The sequence below is a fragment of the Dromiciops gliroides genome, chromosome 4 (assembly GCF_019393635.1).
Source record: "Dromiciops gliroides isolate mDroGli1 chromosome 4, mDroGli1.pri, whole genome shotgun sequence".
Lineage (NCBI taxonomy): Eukaryota > Metazoa > Chordata > Mammalia > Microbiotheria > Microbiotheriidae > Dromiciops > Dromiciops gliroides.
The window spans coordinates 462,135,686-462,159,366 of record NC_057864.1 but is presented as its reverse complement, the minus strand read 5'-3'; the positions used below and the strand labels follow the sequence as shown (position 1 = coordinate 462,159,366).

Below are 23,681 nucleotides of genomic sequence, written 5' to 3'. Positions count from 1 at the left end.
ACTTAACGACCACACTGAGATCTGAAGTCCTGGCTTTAACCAGAAAAATGACCTATTTCATCTTGAGCAAGCTATATATATATCTCTATCTCTACCTCTACCTCTACATCTATCTATCTATCTATCTATCTATCTATCTATCTATCTATCTATCTATCTATCTATCTATCTATCTATCTATCTATATCCCCTCTCTGCTTCAGTTTCCTCACCTGTAAAATGGGGAAATGCTACTCATGCTTCCTGCCTCACTGGACAATCGTGAGGACCACATGAGATAACAGGTTCTGCAATGCCTTCTATCTATTGGAGTAACCCTAGGGTGCTTTGTATAAATGTCAGGGACCATTATTGCTTGTCTCGCCCATGAGGGCGGCGATAGTTTCATTGTGGTCTTTGTACCCTTAGCACCGACCACAATGCCTGGCATGAAGAAATGCCTGCTTATTGGTTGATTGATCCCTGACCTTACTGTAAAGTTTTCTGAGGGTCAGATGCCCTTTGGAGGCATAACTTCCGGCTGGTATGAGCCTTGGACCGGTCCTGAAACTTACTTAAATCCCAAGAACAGGAGCTGAAGGCATATCCAGGATAGTAACAGTAGGATGACCGTGATGGGGAAGGCAAAACCGAACCAGGAAGCAAAGTTCACCACATTGGGGTTGTCTGGGAAGAGCCTGTGGGATTGGAGGAATGACAGTGATTATTTCCATGGCAACAAGGTCCTGTTTCCCTTGCCTGCTTATGTGGGTGTCTTGGGTAGCCTGATCAGCTGAGCCTAACCTGGGAGAGCCCAGGGGTCAGGGATTCTCTACCATTTGCAAAATAAGAGGGCATCATCTTTCAGTCTACTCCTGCCAGCCAACGGACAGGGAGGATTATTTTGGTCTGGACTCTGTCCACCAATTTCAGCAATGGAGACTTCCTCAGTTGTTGTCAGCCAAAGGACAGAGCCCAAAATTTTGGGGGGTGGGGTGTTTGTGTAGATGAAACTTACCTCTGCCAATCACCTGCTGTTCGTTTCATCATGTCCCCTCCATTCAGTTAAAATAAAATGAGCAAGGAGCAGCTAGGTGGGCACAATGGATAAAGCACTGTCCCTGGATTCAGGAGGACCTGAGTTCTAATCCTGCCTCAGATGCTTGACACTAGCTGTGTGACCCTGGGCAAGTCACTTAACCCTCATTGCCCCACAAAAATAAATAAATAGGTGAATAAATAAATAAATGGCTGAATGAATGAACAAAACAAATAAATAAATAGATGAAAAATAAAATGAGCAAACATTAAGTACCTATTATTCCATGTAAGATTCTGAACATAGCAAAAACACAAGAAACCTATCTTGCCCTCCAGGAGTTTACATTCTACTGGGGGGACACAACATGAATACAATTTGTACAATAGGAAGAAAACTGAGGAAGTAGAAGACACTGATTCGCTAATTGGAGGATTGAGCTGAGCCTTGAAGACAAGAAGATTCAGAGAAATCTCCCTAAGAAGGCAGTGCATTCCCAGGATAGGGGTCAGTGTGTGCAAATGCATGGAGAGAGGAGATGGAGTATGGAATTTGGGGAAATCTAGTTTGTTCTTTGTCCTTTTCACCTCTGATAGTCGATGTTCCAGGTTCTAATGACTCTTCCCTCTCTGATACTCATTGCTCTATCTCCCAATCTCTCTTTTCATTCTTGACTTTTAGAGGGCATGGAGGGCATGGGAAGGAAGACTAGGCACAAAGTGTGGCAGGGCTACAGCACATTAACTATCAGATAGGAGGCACTTTAGAATACAGCACATAGGAGGTATTAGGAGCACAGAATCAGAATCAGAAGGAATCTCAGAGACCACAATGAAGTTCTTAACTTTGTCTTGGACCCCTTTGGCAGACCAGGGTAGAATCTGGGCTCCTCAGAATAGGATTTTTTAAATAATTGAAAGAAATGTTAAGTTTCAGTTTGATGTTAGTAATGAAGATGGATCTGATTTTCTTTCTTGAAATCTATCCACAGACCCTACTTTATAGGCTCCATGTTAAGAACCCCTGATCTAATCCAATCCCCTCATTTTCCAGGGCTGGAAAGCGTCTTTGAAGATAGAACACTGAGTATTAGACAGAGAATGCCAATTATCAGACAGGAGGGAGCAGCAGAAGTGGAAAGGACCTTAGAACAAAGAATGTTAACTATCATAGTGGGGAGGGACATTGGGTATCAAAGATGGAAGAGAGACTAGAACTTGGATCAATATCAAAGGTGGGAAGGACCTTAGGACAAAGAACATGAGAGCATATGAGGTGGACAAGCCTGTAGAACACAGAACATTGAACAGAAGAAGTGGGAGGGACCTGAGAACATAGGACACAATATATCAAAGAGCTGGGAGGGTTAGTCATAGAACATAGAAAGCCTTGCCCTTAGATGAGAATTGTTGGCTCCCCAAGAAAGTCTTGGGACAAAAGGACAGATGACTTGGAAGGGTCCCTGGAGGGGATAGCACCTGGGCCCCAAACTTACGAGTTGATTTGTCCCTGTAACACCAGGTTGGGACCAGTGCCCGTCAGCGTGGCTATGCCCCCAATGCTGGCAGCATAGCTGACACAGAGGCTCATGCCCTGGGAGAATTTGAGCTGCTCTCTTTCCTTCTTACGGTTATCCAGGAGCACTGGTGCTGGCTCAGGGCTAATATCTGTGGGGTGGAGGAGAAGGAAGGGGGTCAGGGTAGCTGAGATAAGAGAGAAGAGACCTAGGAGTTGAGAGGTCACACTTTTCTGTGCCTCAGCTTCCCTTGATGTAAAATAATGGGGTTAGGAAGAGGAGACATTCATCAAGATATTCTAGCTTGTAGCAGAAGGGATGGGCTCTACTAGCCTTCAAGGGGAAGGAAGAAAACTGGTGTGAGATCTGTTCAGGGGTCCCTAGCAGCTTCTTAAGTGAGGGAATTCAGGGGATTAGGACAGCAAATGGTTAATTGAGGGCACTGAGTGAACCACACTGACTCCATCTTGTGACTCAACCCTGGAGCTAGCTCAGTTCCCTTTCTATTCAATTATGGGTTTGGTCCAACTTCTGTCCTGTGACAAAACTTTATTCAATTGTGAGAACTGGGAGAAAACCTTGTTGTATTGTTTGAAGCCAGCCCTGCCTGGCTGGGGAACTGAACCACTTCTACCTGCTACTTAGAGACCCTTAACCAAGGACCTGGGTATGCTCACCAGAAACTGGGTCAGCTCCAAAGACTGACACAAGGAGGTTTTCTCACCACTGTGCACTTCAAGCAGCCCATAGGTCTTATCTGAAGACTGTCCCTGTACTGATCAGTTATTGTCTCCATATTCCTTTGATCTTTTACAGATTCTTGAGGGGAGTGGGACACCTCTTTTTCTGAATTCAGGGAATTGCACTTGTTGCTTCTCTCTCTTCCAAATTGGAAAGCCCCAATCTTTCCTCTAATTAGAGATCAGATTGCCTAATGTTGTATTGTTTCCTTTTAATTAGTCTTGTTTGGTGAATTGTTTTTAATGTATAAAATATGTTGTATGCTGTGTATAAAACATAATGGATAAAATTATATCTCCCCCTTTACTCGGGGTCCAGGCTAAGCTGAGAAGGTCTGCTCCAACTTTGTTTGGCAAATGGCATTCCTTGCTTAATAAATCCATATGCTCAGAAGACCACACCTTTGTTTCTTCAGTCATTTCATCTTTCACCTGCTGCATAAGGATGGGCCCATTAGCCTAGTGGAGGGTATTTCCCAGTGGACGCCATGGAAGGAGGTGGGCTTCTCTTCCTTCACTGCCCCTAAAGCCAAGCCAAGGGCTCCTAGCTCAGGAGGGTCTATGTCACAGAATACATGGGAACAACCTTAGGGTCATAGAGACAGAAGGGGCCTTAGAGGACAAGAGCCCAGCCCTCACCTGATATTAAGGAGGAGGAAAGAAGTCCCAGAGCTTGCAAGTGTCAGACTGGGTCTAGATTTCAGGTCCCTCCCCCAACCCCTCCCCCAGCCCCCTCACAACCCTGGGCACTACTCTTTCTACCCCACTGAGGACTACACTGGCTGCTTGGGAAGTCTTCCTCTGGGCCCTAGGGATTGTATCCCGTGTTCCTGTGCCCTCCCTCCCAGAGCAGAGGCCAATGCCAGGGATCAAAGGCATTCAGCAAGGGGGGAGCCTCTCCGAGACCCTTCTCACCCAGCCTTGGAGGTTCTTTCTCAGTGATGGTTCCATTGGGTTCCTGGATCTCAAAGGAGTTGTTGACATTGCCCACCTCCTCATCCTTCTGCTCTGAGGTTTTGTGAAGCTGCTCCAGGACAGCATGGACAATGGGCATCATCATGGCTGTGGTGGCGGTGTTGCTGATCCACATGGACAGGAATGCTGTGACGATCATGAAGCCCAGGATCAAGCTAGGGAGAGGCATGGTATTAGGTTGCTGGGTCCCTCCCCTCATTTGGAAAACAGAAACCCGACTGGTTATCTGGACCAGCGAGCATTAACTCTTTGCTTTTCATCCCTGCTCACTCACTGGAAAAGTGGTATGGGCCACAAACCCACCCCCCCAGCATATCTCACCTCCTTCACATCCCACCAAGACCCAACAGAGGAGGGATATTCAAGGGGATCACCAGGGCACCCCCCGATGTCTGCTCTCACACTGAAGCTCTTGCCCACCACAGGCACTGCAACTCACTACTGACAGGATGCTTCCAACTCCCCCCTGCCATCTACACCAGCACTTCTGGTCTTTCTGATACCCCCTAAACCATCACTGTACAACCTTAGAAAAAGCTAACATATATATATGCATATATGCATGTATTTTGTACAAATATATATATACAGATAGATATTTATATAGATACTTATACATATACATACATACAGATATAATCACTCTCTAGGAAGGAAGGGGAAGAACTGAGGCTAGGACCAATACAGTTCACTAAGCATTAAGTGCCTACTAAGTGAGGAAAACTAGGCAGTGCAGTGGATAGGACACTGGGATTGGAGTCAGGAAGATCGGAGTTCAAGTCTAACCTCAGATACTAACTAGCTGTGTGACCCTGGGCAAGTGATTTCATTCTGTTTGCCTCAGTTTCCTCAAATGAGCTGAAGAAGAAAATGGCAAACCGCGATAGTATCTTTGCCAAGAAAACCCCAAATGGGGTCACACAGAGTCAGACACGACTGAACAATAAAACCAGACTCTCCCCTTTCCAGCAAGAGGTGAGGAGAGCATCTTGCTGGGTAAAGCACTAACACTTTCATATCTCTCGGTCTTTCTGGCTCTCCCCCTCTCCCCAGCACCTTAAAATTCTGGCAAATGATGGGAGTAGAATGGGGGAGGGGAGAGGATGGGCACCATAGACTCATAGATCCAGAACTAGAAGGACCTTTAGAGCCCACAAGGTCCCACCTCCTCATTTTATAGATGAAGAGACTGAGGCACAGAGAATTTAAGTGATTTGCCCAGGGTCAAACAACTAGCCAGTATCTAAGGGGGGATTTGAACCTAGGTCTTCCTGTCATCAAATGTAGTACCCCATCCAAGGTAACCCCCTGGCTCTTTTTTTCTGGTCACGCAGTGAGGGTTAAGTGACTTGCCCAGGGTCACACAGCTAGTAGTCCCTGCCATGTTAATTGCCTAGAGTGGTGGTATCTTTCAGTACTCACAATGCTGGCCTCACGCCAACGATGAGGAGGACACGGAGAGCAATTCGCTTATGCAGGTTCCATTGTTCAACAGCTATGGCCACCAGCAGACCACCGATGAAGAGGATGTTGGTGTCTTTCAAGTAGGCGATGGAAACCTGGTGTCAAGCCCCCAGGGGAGAGAGGAGAGTGAGAAGCAAAGTGGGCATCCTTCCCTGCTCCCATTCTTATCGACAGCTTCTTAGCCTGGAGCTCATGAATTTGTATTTCAACATGTCGACTAAAAGTATTTCAATCTAACTGGTTTTGTTGGTCATCCTGTGGATTTTATTTTTATTACTTATCATGATTCTGAGAAGGGCTCCATGGGCTTCACCAGTTTGCTGCCCAAAGGGTCCAGGGCACAGAAAAGGTGAAGACCCTGCCTACCCCCACCCCCAACCACCAGGATAACCATGGATTGGGGGGGGGTCACAGTAGCCTTAAAATTTCAAACATATCCTGACCCTCAATTTGGTGGATTAGCCAAGGCAAAATACTGGGCTGGTTTAATATTTAAATATCTGAGTCCTAAAAAGGACATGATGAGAAAAATGAACAAGCAAATAGCATAAGGTATCTCAAAGCCAACGGGAATAATTTTGATTAATCATTGTTTTAGATCTGTGCCAATAGAGGAGAGAGTTCAGAGTTAGCTTCATATTTCAAGTCAATTGGGCCAGTCCTTGCCATGTTAAAAACAATCTGTGTGAGTTGAGGCAAGTTACTTAACTCTCATCTGCAAAATGGGAGGGGTGGGGTAGACTTGGTCAGAGGGGTCAGACACCTGCCCACGGGCCCCAGTCCTGATGATCCCCTTCATCAGATTAAAGCATAATTGGGAAATAGAAACAGAAATAAAGAAAAGTACAGTTTAAAAAAGGCAACACTACATTTAAAAACTAAGCCAATATGTGGCCCACAGGGATCCTTCTGTAACCATTGGTAGCCCCAGTTTCTTTTTGAGTTGGATGCCACTGGTCCAATGACCTCTCAGGTCCTCTCTGATCCTTAATCAGTGATTGATTCTAGGAGCCAATGATCAGCTTCATTAATCACATTTCTGCTCAGACTCCATAAAATGGGATAATTTTCAAAGCAACTGAATCAATGACCCTGTTTGACATCTTCCCACCCAAAAAGGTGGGGTCTAAGATGGTGTCTTGTGAAATCCTTGATGTTCTTTTTCTGGTGAATAGAGCTTTGGGGAAGGGAAAAAACCCAATGGCCATGATACTTTCCCTTCTAAAATAATAAACATGGAATTATGTATATATCAAAGGAAAGGAGTCACTATCCCGTTTTTAGTTCCAATATTCCTTGCCCCCTTGCCCCCTGTCCTGATATCCTGCTCCAACCACTCTCCCCCCTCATCCCCTATTAGTATGTACAGGCTCTGTCAGCAAGTTTCAAGCCCCAATGAGTTCCATGGCCAAATAAGCTTGAGATGATGCCAAGAATCGGGCATTACGAGTGTAATGACGTCATTTAGCTATTCGGGGTTAGAGTACAAGGTGTCTAGGGGGATTTTTTTTTCAGAGTCTCTTTCAGCATTTGAAGTCCTACAACAAACTCAGCCTTGAAAACTCAGGTATGAAGCACATTCAAAATGCCCTCCTGGGTCGAACCCTGCCCAGACACTCCTATAGCCTTAGGAGGAAGAGGGAGAAAGACACTGAGGGATGATTTGGGAAAGGAGAGGGTGACAGTTTTTTCTGGATGTCATAATTCAAGTAGGTCCCGAGGTTAATGACAACTGCTGCTTATGTGGCATTTTAGGGTTGATAATATTCCGATTTTGTGGAGGAGTCTTAGAAGAGATTAATCAGTTTGCCAGTGTCATCCAGTAACTGGAACACAGTAGGGCATGCTATATACACCATTTCAGCTAAGAGGGTTCTCTCTTTCCAATCCTCAAAGACAAAGGCTGGCTAGTGGCCCAATCCTTTATCTGCAAGGCAGCAGTAGGAAGTCTTGGACTGCTTATCATTCAATTGCTGATCTTAAAGCTAAGAGGGACTACTCCCAGAGGACATCTCTGGCACCCCTGCTTTTAGGTAAGGAAATAGTCATTATGCCCATTTTATAGATGAAGCTGGCTAGGCTCAGAGAAGTTAAATGACTTTCCCAAGATCACACAGCAATTAAAATGTCATGGTGGTAGCTGTGTGTGGTGGGTGGGGAGTCTTCCCTCCAAAGTCAGTAGTCTTTGTACTGACTCCAATTCAGTACTGTGCCAGTGTGAGTCCTGAGCCACCAAGTTGAGCAATCATGGGCAAATCCCTTTTGCTCTGTGAGCCTCAGTTGGGTCATTTGAAGAATGGGAATAGGGGGCAGCTAAGTGGCACAGTGGATAAAGCACTGGCCCTGGATTCAGGAGGTCCTGAGTTCAAATCTGACCTCAGACACTTTACAATTACTAGCTGTGTGACCCTGGGCAAGTCACTTAACCCTCATTGCCCCAGAAAAAAAAGAATGGGAATAATAATGACCTTTTGGGACAAAGGAGTGCACATCACTAGTATTTTTTAAAAAGTAATTTCCCAGGGCGGCTAGGTGGCACAGTGGATAAAGTACCGGCCCTGGAGTGAGGTCACACAGCTAGTAAATGTCAAGTGTCTGAAGTTTGAACTCAGGTCCTCCTAAATCTAGGGCCAGTGCTTTATCCACTGTGCCACCTAGCTGCCCCCATGATTACTTCTTATCCGATAGTGTTGCCCACCCAAGCCCTTCTCAGACTCCCACACTCCCTCCTCAAGCCCCTCTTGGGAGGCATGTGGATGGGCAGGGAGAGGTGGGAGTGAGGAGAGAGACTTACCTCTGATGCATCCATGATGGCCATCATGGGGAAGAGGATGATGGGGAAGAAGGCAGTCACCGCCAGCGGCAGGGCCTCTGTGCACCACAGGAGCGCCATGAGGATGATAGTGTAGCCACATTTGGATTCCTGGGGGCAGGAGGAGAGACAGATATATATATATATATATATATGAGAGAGAGAGAGAGAGAGAGAGAGAGAGAGAGAGAGAGAGAGAGAGAGAGGGGTCAGGGGCCAGAGATACACTTTGACTGCTCCCAAAGTCCCCCTAATGAACTATCTATCTGGCCTTCTGGCTATAAAATGCCCACTCCCCACCCATGGTATGGCTTTCCTCTAGTTGTCATGCTCAGAAAATTGAGAGGAGGCTAGAGTTTTGCTGCTTAAAACTGGTGACAAGGGGAATAGGCCTTTTGAGTGGAGTAGGGAAGAGGAAAGAACCAACTTGAGGGTTTGGAGACTTGAGGAAAAGGGGAAAGATTAAGCCCTGGTGAGCAGTTAGAGACAAAGAATAGGATCTCCCAGTGTGGAGGGGAAATCTACCCATCCACCCACCTATCCACCCATCCACAATCATTTATGAAGCATCTATGTACCAGTCACTAGAGACACAAAATCATAAATAACTCCATCCTTCCAGGAGTTTATATTCCAACTTTTCCCCAAGGAGCACAGTTCTGAGGTCTGGATCAGAGGCTGGGGTAGGATAAGGTGAGGGTTGAGGGATTGAGCTCTTAAATTCCTAGCATAGGGAAGCTAGGTGGTGCAGTGGATAAAGCACCAGCCCTTGATTCAGGAGGCCCTGAGTTCAAATGTGGCCTCAGACACTTGACACTTATTAGCTGTGTGACCCTGGGCAAATCACTTAACCCTTGTTGCCCTATTAAAAAAACATCCTAGCATATCAGAGCTGGAGGCCAAACTCTTCATCACCCTAAGAAGGAACTGAGGGTCCATTGGTACATCCTAATAGAGGAAGATGTCCCTTTTCCAATGAATGTGTTAATCATTGGTGATTGATAAATATTCATCCATCTGTTTGACTTCTAGGGAAAGAATGATCTTGGGCAAGGAGGCTGGGAGCAAGGCTGAAGGGTGGAGAGAGCAGGCTCTGATTGTAAAGAGGAGTAGAAAATGATATCAGGGAGAAATCTAGGGACTAGGGCCTCCTGAGGGCAGAAGGCAGGGCAAGGAAGCATCATGGGGGTGGGGCTTGGGGGTGGGGGAGAAGACAAGAACTGAGTCTGGGTGGGGTGGGGGCTGGAGATTGGGGAGGATCAGCATTACTGAGAGTTTGAGGGGGAGAAGCAGCATTCAGTATCAAGAAACTGGAGAAATCTAAGGCTGGAAACAGTCTAAGGTAGTTTGGGAGGGATAGGCTGCAAGTATTGGCAAGAGTATTGGGCCTTTTGACCGAGCAATACCACTATTAGGTCTTTTCCCCAAACAGATCATAAAAAAGGCAAAAGGACCCACATGTACAAAAATATTTAGAGCTGCTCTTTTTGTGGTGACAAGGAATTGGAAGTTGAGGGGATGCCCATCAATTGGGGAATGGCTGAACAAGTTGTGGTATATGAATGTAATGGAATACTATTGTGCTGTAAGAAACTATGAGCAGGCAGATTTCAGAGAAACCTGGAAGGACTTACATGAACTGATACTAAGTGAGATGAGCAGAACCAGAACATTGTACACAGTATCAGCAACATTGTGTGTTGATCAACTGTGATAGACTTGACTCTTCTCAGCAGTACTATGGTCCAAGATAGTTCCAAAGGACTCATAATGGAAAATGCTCTCCAAATCCAGAAAAAAAGAACTATGGAATCTAGATGCAGATTGAACCATACTATTTCTATTTTTGTTTTTCTTTTGGGGGGGGGTTCCTTTTTGCTCTGATTCTTTTTTCACAGCATAACTAATGCAGAAATATGTTTAATGTGATTGTACATATTTAACCTATATTAGATTGTTTGCTGTTTTGGGGAGGGGGTAGGGAGGGAGAAAAATTTGAAACAAGAAATCTTATAAAGACAAATTTTGAAAACTATCTCTACATGTAACTGGAAAATGATAAAAATACTTTTGTGAAAAAAAGAGTATTGGGCAGCTAGGTGGATAGAGCACCAACCCTGGAGTTGGGAGGACCCAACTCCTCAAATCCAGCCTCAGACACTTATTTAGATGTGTGACCCTGGACATGTCACTTAATGCTGTATGCCTCAGTTACTCATCTGTCAAATGAGCTGGAAAAGGAAATGACAAACCACTCTAGTGGCTCTGCCAAGAAAACCCCAGACTAAATTGATATAACAACAACTGGCAGCTCTTGCTACCCTGGGGTATATGACACACTTTCCAAAGTTTTTGTCCCCAGGATACTACTTAGAACCATAGTCTAGGAGCTTCTGACAAGAGAGGAGGAGGGGTGGTGGGGAAGGAATGGGAAGGGACTTTGTGACCAGTATTTCAGTGATGGTGCATAGTTGGGGGTAGAGGGAAGAAACACCTTGAATAGTATAAGAATTCTTAGCCAGAGCTTTTAATCCATGAGATAGTTGCTGCCGAATAGGAATTCAGTCCTCTCCCTGCCTGGCATGTTTTGGCAAAAGGAAAGTATAGTTTGTCCCCCTGCCAAACCACCTGTTGGACAATAGGGCTGGGGGAGTGTGTGTGTGGGGGTAGGAATTGAGGGCAAAGGAGAGCAGGCCTTCTCCTCCCCAGTCTTGGAGGGGAGGGGAGGGGAGGGACTGAAGGATGCTCTCCCCCTCAATGCAGGGTGGGAAGAGGGGGTGTTGGATATCAGGGATTCTAGGGAGTCTGATTCCAGCAGTTGCCTTGGCTGCTTGGGCTTTGAGGAACCTCTGGCAGCCCCATACAATTTAAGTGACTTGCCTGGGGTCTCACAGCTAGTAGAGGTGGGTGTTCCTGTCTCTAAGTCCAGCACTCTGTCTGATCAACAAACATTTATTTATCCAGTTATTTAATTTTTAAGACTCACCTTCTTGAAATTTTGAATTACAAACTGTCTCCCCCTTTTTACTTTATTTTAATTTTTTTTCCATTTAAAAATTAAACTAAATTAATTTTTTCAGCCCTTCTTACTGTAAAGTGCTACCTACATAAATATTGCTCCCATTAACATCGATAAATAACTGAACAAAGCACTTGTGTGCCAGAGATGATGTGCCCAGCAATGTGTTAAGGATCGACCACCCAAATACAAGAGGAGCAAGATGGCCCCTGGCTGCCATTCTAAGCACCCATTCTGGGCAAATCCCTGTTCCAGGGAAATAGGAGAGAGATAAGAAAAGTTTGAGGAGCCTCAGGCCCTGCCTTCAGAGATCCTACAGTCCATGGAAGACAGCATCATTTCTTATAAAAAGCACTAGACCCAATAAAGACAGGAGTGGAAATCTGCCCAGCCCCAATTCTGAGACACAGGCAATAGGACTTCCTGAGAGAACAACCCTGTGGGGGGATGAGGGGAGGGAAGGAAGAATGAACTGGGTGCTTCTTGAAGGAAGGGCTTGTGGGAATTGACACACATTGTGATTAACCATTAGTAGGGCAAGAATAACTGGAGCATCAGCAGAAAATGCCCAGATGCCCCAGTGGCTGCCTCTCAGTTTGATGGTTAACTTGGGCTGGTAGAGACTGGCCCTGGTTGAGGAGTGTGGGTAGGAACCATTTTCACTCATTATCTCATCTGATCCTTATAGAACAACCTTTCTAGGTAGAAAGGGCAAGTATAATTAGTCGCATTTTGCTGATGAGAAAACAGTGTCTGAAAGGTGACTTGCTTAAGACGTGTTAAGGTACCCAACAGATTTAGGTGTAGATTTTAGATCAGAAAGGACCTGGGAAGAAGTTAGTGATAAATTAGGGGATGAAGAAGGCTTGGAGAAGGACTGAAGGATGCTCTCCCACCCCCAATGCAAGGCGGGAAGAGGGGGTGTTGGATCTCAGGGGTTCTAGGGAGCCTGATTCCAACAACTGTTTGGCTGCTTGGGCTTTGAGGAACCTCTGGCAGGCCCAATGGATGTGGTGCCAGCACCTCCCTCTTACTCCCTCCCTTTCTGGGCTGTGATCGTAATAAACCATAATGAATTAGTGACCAAAAATACCAAATAAAAGAGCTTAATAAATCCTTATTGAATGAAAGTGAACTAGAAAGATCCGTTGAGCTCACCTCCAGGTGGGTTTTTAACATGGGGACTGTGAACTTGTATTTCAAAATATTTTCATGGCTGTACTTTGGTCTAATTGACTGCTGCTTCCAGTGCAGGCATTCAATGATTCTAAGCATTTCATGGAAGGCAGGAGGACCACTGATAGGGAGTTCTATAGAGGCATTCCTGAAGTAGACTAGATGGCTAAGGCTCCTTCCAGCTCCCAACCTGTGATCCTATGGTTCCAAATCATGCTGCTTCTCTCCATTTGAGTATCCTAGATTTCCCAAATAGGCAGCTGCTTAGTCCCTAGACTCCCAGGCTGGCTCTCTATTCACTGTACCACCTGGCTGTGCCCCTCCCCTCAATTAAGTTCTAAATCCTGTGAACCTATTGGAGGCTTAGCTGACAGTGACTGTCCATCAGTCAGTCACAAGGCACTAGGTTACCCTTCTGAGTTGCCAAGAACATGCAGCTACTGGGGAGACTTCAGAGCTGGTGAAAGGGCTATTCACTGCCAGGGGGCAGCCCTGCCCAAGGTGTTTCTGAGAAGCAGTGCTTCTCACAATGTGGTTTAGGGACTGCTTGGGGTCCCTGACACTCCTTGGGAGAATCTGAGAGGTCAAAGCTATTTTTAGAATATAGACACACAGCAAAAATCCACACAACCCACATAAATAAAAGGCCCTGGATTCAGGAGGACCTGAGTAGTTTTTAAGAGAATACAGGGATCCTGAGACCAAAAAGAGAGAGAATCACTCCTATAAAGGGTGCTGGGAAATAGGATCCTGGAGTTGTCTTCCTTCCTGGCCATCAGGGAAAGATTGTGTATTATGGTGACCTGTGTATGTGTCACAGTGAGAGACAGCTATGCCACAGGGAAGAGGGACCAGGATGGCCAGGGTTTGGTTCCTGCTTCTGTCATTTCCCACCTGTGTGACTCTGGGTAAGTCATCAACTGAATCCCTCAGTGCTTTAGGTGCCTCTAAGATGCTCAGTTTCAGAGAGGGTGCTGACTAGCATGGGTAGAGAACGTTTTCTCATCTGGGAATTCCTTTGTTCAGTCCAATGAAATCAGAGGTCTAGTACTTACTCTCTTACTGAAATAATTGTAGCTGATATTTAAATAGCATCTTAAGGTTTTCAAAGTATATGTGTGTATGTATGTATGTATGTGTACGTATATATATATATATTATAATAAAATAATGAGATTTAGCAGATACTCAAAGACTCATCTGGAGATTAATCTAAACAGATGGAATCAAGTGAGAGTGATTGACTGCTGATTAGCCTACTTCAAAGTTAACTAGATTGTAATCACACTTGGCTAGCCCTTAAGAAGGTATGGTTCTTAGAAGCTAGACTTTGAACTTAACTTGAGAACACCTTCAAGTCCAGTGAACCAATGGATTTGGATGATGCCGACCAATCAGCTTGAGGCAGTGTGTAAAGACCACCTCTGTTCCAGACCTATAAAAAGGTTCCACAGTCAGTTTGCTGGAGAGTTCGTGATTGAAGCAGGCTCTTGGTAGAGGACTTGAAGAACCTAACCAGGCTGGAACTCTCGGCTAGATAGGCCTTTTCTTAGTTTTCTGAACTCCATGTGAATACCTGTATGCTTTAATAAATGCTTAATGCCCAAAGACTGGTGCTAAAGCTTCTAATTTAAGGTGATCACACAATATAGATTTTAACCATCACAGTATGTATGTATCCATATACACATGCATACATATATACATATATAAGCTTCATTTTGTCCTCATTCCCATTGTACAGATGAGAAAACCAAGTATGAAGACATGAAGTGTTTTATCTAAGCTTTATTTCTATCCTTGTCCTTAATAGGTGCACACAGCAGGTATTTAATAAACGTTTAATGAATAAACTCTCATCCACATCCTGCATCTAAATCGAGGCTCTGGACTATAAACCCTGTGCTTGCCTACTTCCACACCATTTTAACATAGTTCCCTCTACCTGGAATCCCCTCCACCCCCCACAATCATTCCTACCAACAGAAATTCTTCAAAGATGGCCCGGTACAAATAGACCCTCTTTTATGAAATCTCCTTTGGTCTCCCCATTCAGAAGGGAGGAAATATGGTTTAGTAGAAAGACACCAGGGCTTAAAGTCCTGGGACTCAGTATCTCCTTTTGTAAAATGAGAACCTAGAAGGTCAGGGCTAACAGTCTGATTCCCTTGAGATCATTCCTTAATCTGATGTGGTCTCAAGGAGACCCAAGAGATCTCAGAAGACCTATGCTGTCCTAAGAGGGAGAGCCAAGAGAGGTCATGGTGTCTATCAAGGATTTTTATCAATTTTCCGATGAGGCAGGTCACTAAGCTAATTGGTTAGCATCATTCAATTCCATTGGTTGACATGATTTGAGGGTGGTCTAAATGAAAATGAATTCTCACTGAAGTTGTTCAAGGTAAAGTCCATTAACTAGGTATGGTTTGATCCCATCAGTCCTTCACTGAGCTAGACAAAAGAGTCTGTCTCCATTTCTTTTGTTCCCTTGAGTTTGCCCCTAATAAAGATTGCTGAAGTTTCTCAAGAACTGGAGTGGAGGAGGAGGGAGGGGGCAGAGAAAGTACTGAGAAACTCATCTCTGGGTCCCCCAAGAAATCCATTATAATTATTTTCACACAGTCCTCATAACCCCCATATTTTTCTCCTATATTAGAAGAGAGAAAACTGGTTCAGAGTGGCTTACTCAGTGCCCAAACTAGGACTTGAACTCAGACCTCCTGACTTAGGACACCAATCATACTGCTTCTTGAATGGCTGGGTGTGAGATTGGAAGAGCTCTGTACCCAGCTGGAGGCTCAGGTTTGATCATGGATCCACTCACTGTCATTGCTTCCTCAGTTATAGTCTACCTACTTCTCTCCAAGAGTGCATTTCAACCCATCCTCAGTATTCCTGAGTGTGTGTACTATACTAATGCCCAATGTTCTTCCCTTCCCCCACTTTTGCTTTGTATTTTATTTGCTATCTGTAGTTTCCTCCCTAAGTAGACCCTTGAGGGCTGGGACTATTTTCCTGTTCTATCTTTGTATAACTAGTGCCCAGCAGAGTGGCCATCACCTAAAATTAATAGATACTGGGGGCAGCTAGGTAGCACAGTGGATGAGGAACCAGCCTGGGATTCAGGAGGACCGGAGTTCAAATCTGGCCTCAGACACTTGACACTTAATAGCTGTGTGACCCTGGATAAATCACTTAACCCTCATTGCCCCGAAAAAAAATAGAGACTTTTGAATGAGGAATGAATGAATATGTGGCTGGGATTACAGAAAGAAGAGTCTAACAGATACAGGGAGTGAAGGAGAAAGACCAGGTTTGGGGAATAGTAGATGATTTGGATTCTAGGGGCAGGATCCAGAAGTCCTGGGACAGCCAATCTCAGAGGTAACTGCAGACCAGGAAGTCGTCAGTATTGGTTGTTAGGGGAAAGGAGTGAGTTTGGGTTTGGAGGGTAGTTTATCTGATGAATAGACATTTCCTTATCTGTTAAATGGAATAGAACACATCCTGCCTGGTAAAGCACACAGGGTTGTTAGAGACAGGTTGTTAGAGGTAAGGGACTGTGAAAGCAAGAAAGATCTCTATCTGATGCTTTGGACCAGCAGCATCTAGTGATACTATTTTGTCCAGAGTTTGGCTCCCTTGTTTTTAGAGGAAATCAAACTCAGCCTCTGCTGGGTTTTAGATCTTGTGGGAAACTGAGTCCTTGTGCCTGCCACCCTATTCCTGAGGAGGCTGCAGGAGAATTGTTTCCTTCATTTTTGACAAGAGGATTCTAACAGTGCTAGTGAGTATTTTGAGGTGTCCCTGGAAAGCAGAGATTGATATTCCCAGGGTTAAGCAGGGCAGGAGCCTGCCCCTCTTAGTCCTTGAGTGGTTGTGGGGAGGAGGAAGCAGAGGTTTTAGTGCCGGGACACTCTGTCCCATAGCTGGCCTCTGGGGTTGCTCAGACAGCTCTGGGAAGGCCCCCACTGACCCCACTGCCAATATTCCCCAAAGCCCAGGAAACAGGTTTCCTTGGCTTGGTTCTTCTCATCTTCATGTCCCTCACTCTGCCTTGGAGGTTCTTGTTCTGAACTCCTGTGTTCCCAGTTCTTTGGGGGTGGGGGTGGGGGAAGGACCAGAGCTGGGATATGCTCATCTCTTAGCACTTCTGTCATGCCATGTCAGTCAGCCTAAAGACTGTTGCCTTTTTGTACCTTCTGGACTGAGCAGATTCTGGTCTGGGAGCCTCAAGGGCCCCAGGGATACCCCAACCTTAGCTGTCAGACTGGACATAAGAATCCCATTACAAAAGCCAACCTGACCTTTTCACTTTCTTTTTGGGGGGTGTGGGGGGCAGGGTAATGAGAGTTAAGGGACTTGCCCAGGGTCACACAGCTAGTGTCAAGTGTCTGAGGCTGGATTTGAACTCAAGTCCTCCTGAATCCAGGTCCGGTGCTTTATCCACTGTGCCACCTAGCTGCCCCAATTTTTCACTTTCTTCACACTCAGATCTTCTGGGCAAGAGGAATAAGGAGACCATGCTAGACCCCCACACCTACACAAGGATGAAGGTTGACATCTTTTCATGGGATCAGATATTCCTCCTCAAGTTGGTCTGTGTAGAGCACTTAGCACTAGATTAAGAGGATCTGGGATCAAATTAAGCCTCCACTGCTTATTACTAGTAGGACTTTAGGCAAGTACTTGAAATTGGGAAGACCTAGGTTCAAATTCTGCCTCAAATACTTATCATCTGCATGGCCACTGGAATGTGACTTAAGCAATCTGTCATCATTTTTCAAAAATGAAGGGGTTAGATTTGAGTCCCTTTGAAGTTCCTTCCAGCTCTGAATCTTTGGCCCTCAGTTTCCTCATCTGTAAAATGAGAGGGGTGGCCCTTCGAAGTCTCTTCCAACTATAGATCTATGTCATCTTAGGGCTCCTCCATCCGACTCCCCCCTACACACACTCCAGGTGATTCCCGCAGTTTGTGTGTCTAGGGGCCAAGACTGAGAAAAGAGGAGCCAATTCAGGAGAGACAGCAGCCTGAGAAGTCCCCTTCTGGCAGCTGGGAGAAAGAGCAGTGGACTAACTCATGTCCTTCGGTTCTGCCCACTCCAGATGGGCTCCCCCAGACTCCCCCCACCCCAAGCTCTCTTAGCCCTACTCCCAGAAAGCAAAAATCTTTTACCTTTCCTTCGACCAGGACGGGCAGGGGCAGCAGCAAGATTGGAAACAGGACACACATCAGATACTTCCGAAAAGCCCATAGGAACTGCCACAATTTTGCCATGGTGGTGGAGGGAGCTGGCCGGTGCTGAACAGAGGAGTCCTCCAGGCACGGGAAGGATTATATAAAGCTGGTCAAGTGTTAACCATTGACCATGGCAAATCGGGTGTTGTTTTTGGAATCTCGAAGGTGAGAGAATTTATACGCTGGGCAGGCTCGTGGGAGTGAGGGAGGAGGAGACTGGGAAGGAGGTGGAGAGAAGGCGGAGTGACCAAGAAGACTTTGTAAAGAGAGGTGGAGAAAAAAAAAAAGAGAAAGGAAGCTTTTATATTCTCTTAAGGAGATGAGGTGAGGGTTAGCTCCCGGCTTGATTGAAGTTGTTTTCCTTCTTGATTGAAGTTGTTTTCATTAGCTAAAGGAGGGCAAATAGGAACTTCCCATCTCTAACCCATTGAATACTAGCCCTCTGTTCAATTCAGTGCAACAGTCAATTATGAAGTCCCTACTTTGGACTAGGCATTGTGGGGGAGGGGAGGAGGAAAAAACAAAAAGCAAAATAATCCCTCCGCTCTGGGGCAGCTAGGTGGCGCAGTGGATAAAACACCCGCTCTGGAGTACCTGAGTTCAAATCCGGCCTCAGACACTTAACACTTACTAGCTGTGTGACCCTGGGCAAGTCACTTAACCCTCATTGCCCCACCAAAAAACAAACAAAAAACCCCCAAAACAACAACTACAAAAAAACCACCCAACAACCAAAAATAAAAACAAAATAATCCCTCCGCTTGCATTCTCTCTAGGAAAACAACATTTATCCATGTTCGCTCTGGAGTCAGAGACTGTTGTTCAGGTGTTTTTTCAGTGGCATCTGCCTCTTCATGACCCCATTTGGGGTTTTCTTTTCTTTTCTTTAAGCAACAAACATTTATTTTATTTTTTCCAGTTTCATGTAAGGGTAGTTTTCAACATTCATTTTCATAAGATTTAGAGTTCCAAATTTTTCTCCCTCCCTCCCTCCTTTTCCTCCCCCCTCCACACGATTGCAACCAGGTTATATATGTACAATCCACAGGTATTCTTTTTATCAGTTCTTTCTATGGGGGTGCACAGTAAGCTTCCTCATTAGTTCCTTGGGATTGTCCATGGTCATTGCATTGCTGAGAGTAGTTAAATCATTCACAATTGCTCATTAAACAATACTGCTGTCACTATGCACAATGTCCTCCCAGCTCTGCTCACTTCACTATACATCGATGTTCATTACTCTTTCAAGGTTTTTTGGGGATCATCCTGTTTGTCATTTCCTGTAGCACAAGACCATTCCACTACAATCATATAGCACAGCTTTTTCCATCATTCCTCAATTGATGGACATTTCCTTGATTCTCAATTCTTAGACTCCACCAAGAGTTGCTATAAATATTTTTGTACAATTCCCCCCCCCCCATTCTCTTTTTCATGATTACCATTTTTTTTGTTTTTTTGTGGGGCAATGAGGGTTAAGTGACTTGCCCAGGGTCACACAGCTAGTAAGTGTCAAGTGTCTGAACTCAGGTCCTCCTGAATCCAGGGCCAGTGCTTTATCAACTGTGCCACCTAGCTGCCCTCTCATAATTACTATTGTTAACTGTTTCCCTTCCATCCTATTCCCTTCCCCATGATATTTATTCTATTATCCATCTTCTTTCATCCTATCACTCTTCAAAAGGGATTTGCTTCTGTCTGTCCCCTTCCCCACTCTGCCCTTCCTTCTTTTGCCCCCCTCTCTCTTCTTTTGCTCCCCTTCCCCTCCTATTTTCCTGCAGCATTAGAGAGATTACTTCACCCAACTGAGTGTGTACATTATTCCCTCCTTGAGCCAATTCTAATGAGATTGAGGTCTTTGAGCCAATTCTGATGGGTGTTAGGCTCATTTACTGCCCATATTAAATAGATTACTCCACCCAGTTGGGTGTGTCTGTTAGTCCCTCCTTGAGGCAGCTCTGATGAGTTTAAGGTCTTTGAGCCTTTTCTGATGAGTGTACAATTAATTTACTGGGGCAGCTAGGTGGCGCAGTGGATAGAGCACCGGCCCTGGAGTCAGGAGTACCTGAGTTTAAATCCGGCCTCAGACACGTACTAGCTGTGTGACCCTGGGCAAGTCACTTAACACCAATTGCCTCGCTTAAAAAAAAAATTCATTTACTGCCCTGCTCCTCTCCCATCTCTTCCCCCACTCCATAAGCCTTTTCCTATTTCTTTCATGTAGGATTTCACCTCTGCCCTTCCCCCTCCCCCAGTGCATTCCCTTCACCCCTCAATTTAACCCTAAAGATGTTGTCTCCTAGCTAGGTGACACAGTGGACAAAGCATCACCCTTGGACCCTGGTTGATCCCAGCCAAAACCTGGCTTCAGACACAAGACGGTCTCCCACTCTACAACCCCAGGTATGTCCCCCAGCTCCAATTTTTTATGGTTCTCCAGGGTCTTGTATTTGAAAGTCAAATTTGCCATTCATTCAGTTCAGGTCTTTTCATCACAAATATCTGAAAGTCTTCTTTTTCATTAAAGTCCCATTTTTTCCGCTGAAAGATAATGCTGAGTTTTGCTGGGTAGGTGATTCTTGGTTGTAATACCATTTCCTTTGCCCTCTGGTCCTTTAATGTAGAAGCTGCTAGATCTTGTGCTATCCTGATTGGGGCTCCACAGTACTTGAATTTTTTTTTTTTTTGGCAGCTTGCAATATTTTCTCCTTGACCTGAGAGCTCTGGAATTTGGCTATAATATTCCTAGGAGTTTTCCTTTTGGGATCTCTTTCTGGAGGTGATCGGTGGATTCTTTCAATTTCTATTTTAGCTTCTTCTAGAATTTCAGGGCAGTTTTCCCTGAGAATATATTGGAAGATGATGTCTAAGCTCTTTCCTTGATCATGGTTTTCAGGTAGACCAATAATTTTCAAATGATCTCTCCTGGACCTATTTTCCAGGTCAGCAGTTTTTCCCAGAAGATATTTCACATTGCCCTCTATTTTTTTATTCATTTGGATTTGCTTTATTGTGTCTTGGTTTCTCATAAAGTCACTGGCTTCCATTTGTTCAATCCTCATTCTTAGGCAATTATTTTCATCAGAGAGCTTTTGTACCTCCTTTTCCATTTGGCCAATTTGACTTTTCAAGCTGTTGACTTTTTTCTCATGTCTTTCCTGTATCACCCTCATTTCTCTTTCCATTTTTTCCTCTACCTCTCTAACTTTATCTTCAAAGTCCTTTTTGAGCACCTCTATGGCCTGAGACCAATTCATATTTTTCTTGGAAGCTTTAGATATAGGGGCCCTGATGTTGACATCTTCCTCTGAGGGTGCCCCTTGGTCTTCCTTGTCGCTGAAGAAACTTTCTATGGCCCTCACCTTTCTCTGTCTGCTCATCTTGCCTTTCTTTTACTTGACTTTTAGCTCCTTAAAGTGGGGCACTGTTTCCAGTGGGGCACTGCAGTATCCCAGGCTTAAGAAGTCCCAGGTGGTGTGATTTAAGGAGGATCAGGTTCTTCACTCACCTGGCCTGTTCCCTGGTTCTTAGATGACTCCAGACCAACTTGCTAATCAACCAGCTTTGTGTGTCATGGTTGTTAGCTCCAACGAGCTGTGCCCCTCCCCCACCTGGGCCACTTCTACTCAAGCCTACCTCCTGGTTCTCAGCAGGAGTGTAAAATCCACGTTCTGCCTTAGCACCAGCATAGACCCCTGTAGTCTCCCACCTGCCTAGGGCTCAGCCCACTCACCAGACTGTGAGTTTAGTTCCAGACAACACTGGTGCTTCAGCTGATTCAGAGGCTCTGGGGGTCTGCTTCTCTGGTGAGGCCTTCCTGGGACTGGATCTGTGTCAGGGTGACTGTGGGGGTTGGGCTCATCTCTTGTATTAGCACAGCAGCTCCCTCCTTCTGACCTTCCAAGCCATTCTTGGTTAGAAGATGATTTCAGCACATTCTTCTGTGAGTTTTGCTCTTTACATTGTTTTCAAAGCCTCCCAACTTTTTTGTGCTTATAGTTTTCTCTTGTTCTCTGCTGTGCACTATTTTTTCTCCCTCCCTCTCCACCCTGTCCTAGAAAAGGCTACAATTAAAGATGTGTATATACACACACATACATATATATGTAACATATACATATAAGACCATGCTATACGTCTATTTGTCAATTCTTTCTCTGGAGGTGGATAGCATCTCCCTTCAGAGGTCCAAATCTTTCCATGTGTTTCTAAACCCAACCCGTTCATCATTTCTTTTATTGCAGTAGTATTCCATCAGAATCACATAGCACAACTGAGCTAATTTAGCCCTTGTTTATTCCCTAATTGAAGGGCATCTATCATTTCAGTTAATCTTATACACCTAAGATGATGTCTCAAAATTGTTTTAATTTGCATTTCTCTAATCAATAATCATTTGGAGCATTTTTTTCATAGGACTATATATAGTTTTGATTTCTTCATCAAAAAAACTGCCTGTTCATCTCCTTTGACCATTTGATCAATTGGGGAATAAGCCATATTCTTATAAATTTGACAAAGTTCTTTATATATTTGAAAAATTAGACTTTTATCTGAAAGACTTTTTATGAAAGTTTCTCCCTAATTTTCTGCTTTCCTTCTAATCTTGGTGGTTTTGCTTTTCTTTGTACAAAACCCCTTTAATTTAAGTGAATTGAAATTATTTACATTTCACAATGCTCTCTCTTGTTTCTTTATAAATTGGTCTGCTATCCATGAATCTGATAGGTAATATATTCCATGTTCTAATTTTCTTGTGATATCTCCCTTTATATCTAGGTCATGTATCCAATTTGACCTTATCTTGGTACATTTTAAGATATTAGTCTATGCTCAATGTCAGCCAGACAGCTTTCTAGTTTTTCCTACAATTTTTTTTTTTAGTGAGGCAATTGGGGTTAAATGACTTGCCCAGGGTCACACAGCTAGTTAAGTATTAAGTGTTTGAGGCCGGATTTGAACTCAGGTACTCCTGACTCCAGGGCCAGCGCTCTATTTATTGTGCCATCTAGCTGCCCCTTTCCCTACAATTTTTTAAACCAAATAATGAATTCTTAGATCCAAAACTTAAATCATTATATTTGTCAGACAACAAGGTTACTATAACTACTTACTACTGTGGGTTTTTTTCTGTTTAGAATTTTATTTTCCAAATTACATGTAAAAACAAATTTTGGCATAAATTTTTTTAAAACTTTGTGTTGGGAAGCTAGGTGGCGCAGTGGATAGAGCACTGGCCCTGGATTCAGGAGGACCTGAGTTCAAATCCAGCCTCAGACACTTAACACTTACTAGCTGTGTGACCCTGGGCAAGTAACTTAACCCCAATTGCCTCACCAAAAAAACCAAACCAAAACAAAAAAACAAAAACATCTATCACATTACATTATCTTGACACACTTCCTTGGATCAGCATCAATGTCTTGCTCACTAACTTTGGGTAACCCTGGGCCTTCTCTTCTCTCTCTTTACTCTTTTTTCAATCTCTACGGGCTCAGTCATCATCTTCATGCAGATGACTACTATGCTATATTTCAAAGCCCTAGCAAAAACCAAGCCTCCTTGTTTTCAGAGATGTGCAGTTGGATGGGCCACCAATAGAGTTTTTCCATTAGTCTGTCAGTCTATCTATCTATCTATCTATCTATCTATCTATCTATCTATCTATCTATCTATCTATCTATCTATCTATCTATCTATCTATCATCCATCCATCCATCCA

The 23,681-nt window shown here is 44.5% G+C and overlaps 1 protein-coding gene across 1 annotated transcript in view; it reads right to left on the bottom strand.

Annotated features, from left to right (window-relative positions):
- LOC122725325 (solute carrier family 13 member 2-like) overlaps positions 1-17,998 on the bottom strand; it is a 29,104-nt gene extending 11,106 nt beyond the window's left edge. The window contains exons 1-6 of the mRNA XM_043962380.1: positions 17,897-17,998; positions 8,508-8,636; positions 5,672-5,808; positions 4,190-4,404; positions 2,514-2,685; positions 555-677 (exon numbers count right to left, since the gene is read on the bottom strand). Coding sequence (XP_043818315.1) covers positions 555-677; positions 2,514-2,685; positions 4,190-4,404; positions 5,672-5,808; positions 8,508-8,636; positions 17,897-17,998 — 878 coding nt within the window. The remainder of the gene's footprint in view (positions 1-554; positions 678-2,513; positions 2,686-4,189; positions 4,405-5,671; positions 5,809-8,507; positions 8,637-17,896) is intronic.
- Positions 17,999-23,681: the final 5,683 nt, after the last annotated feature.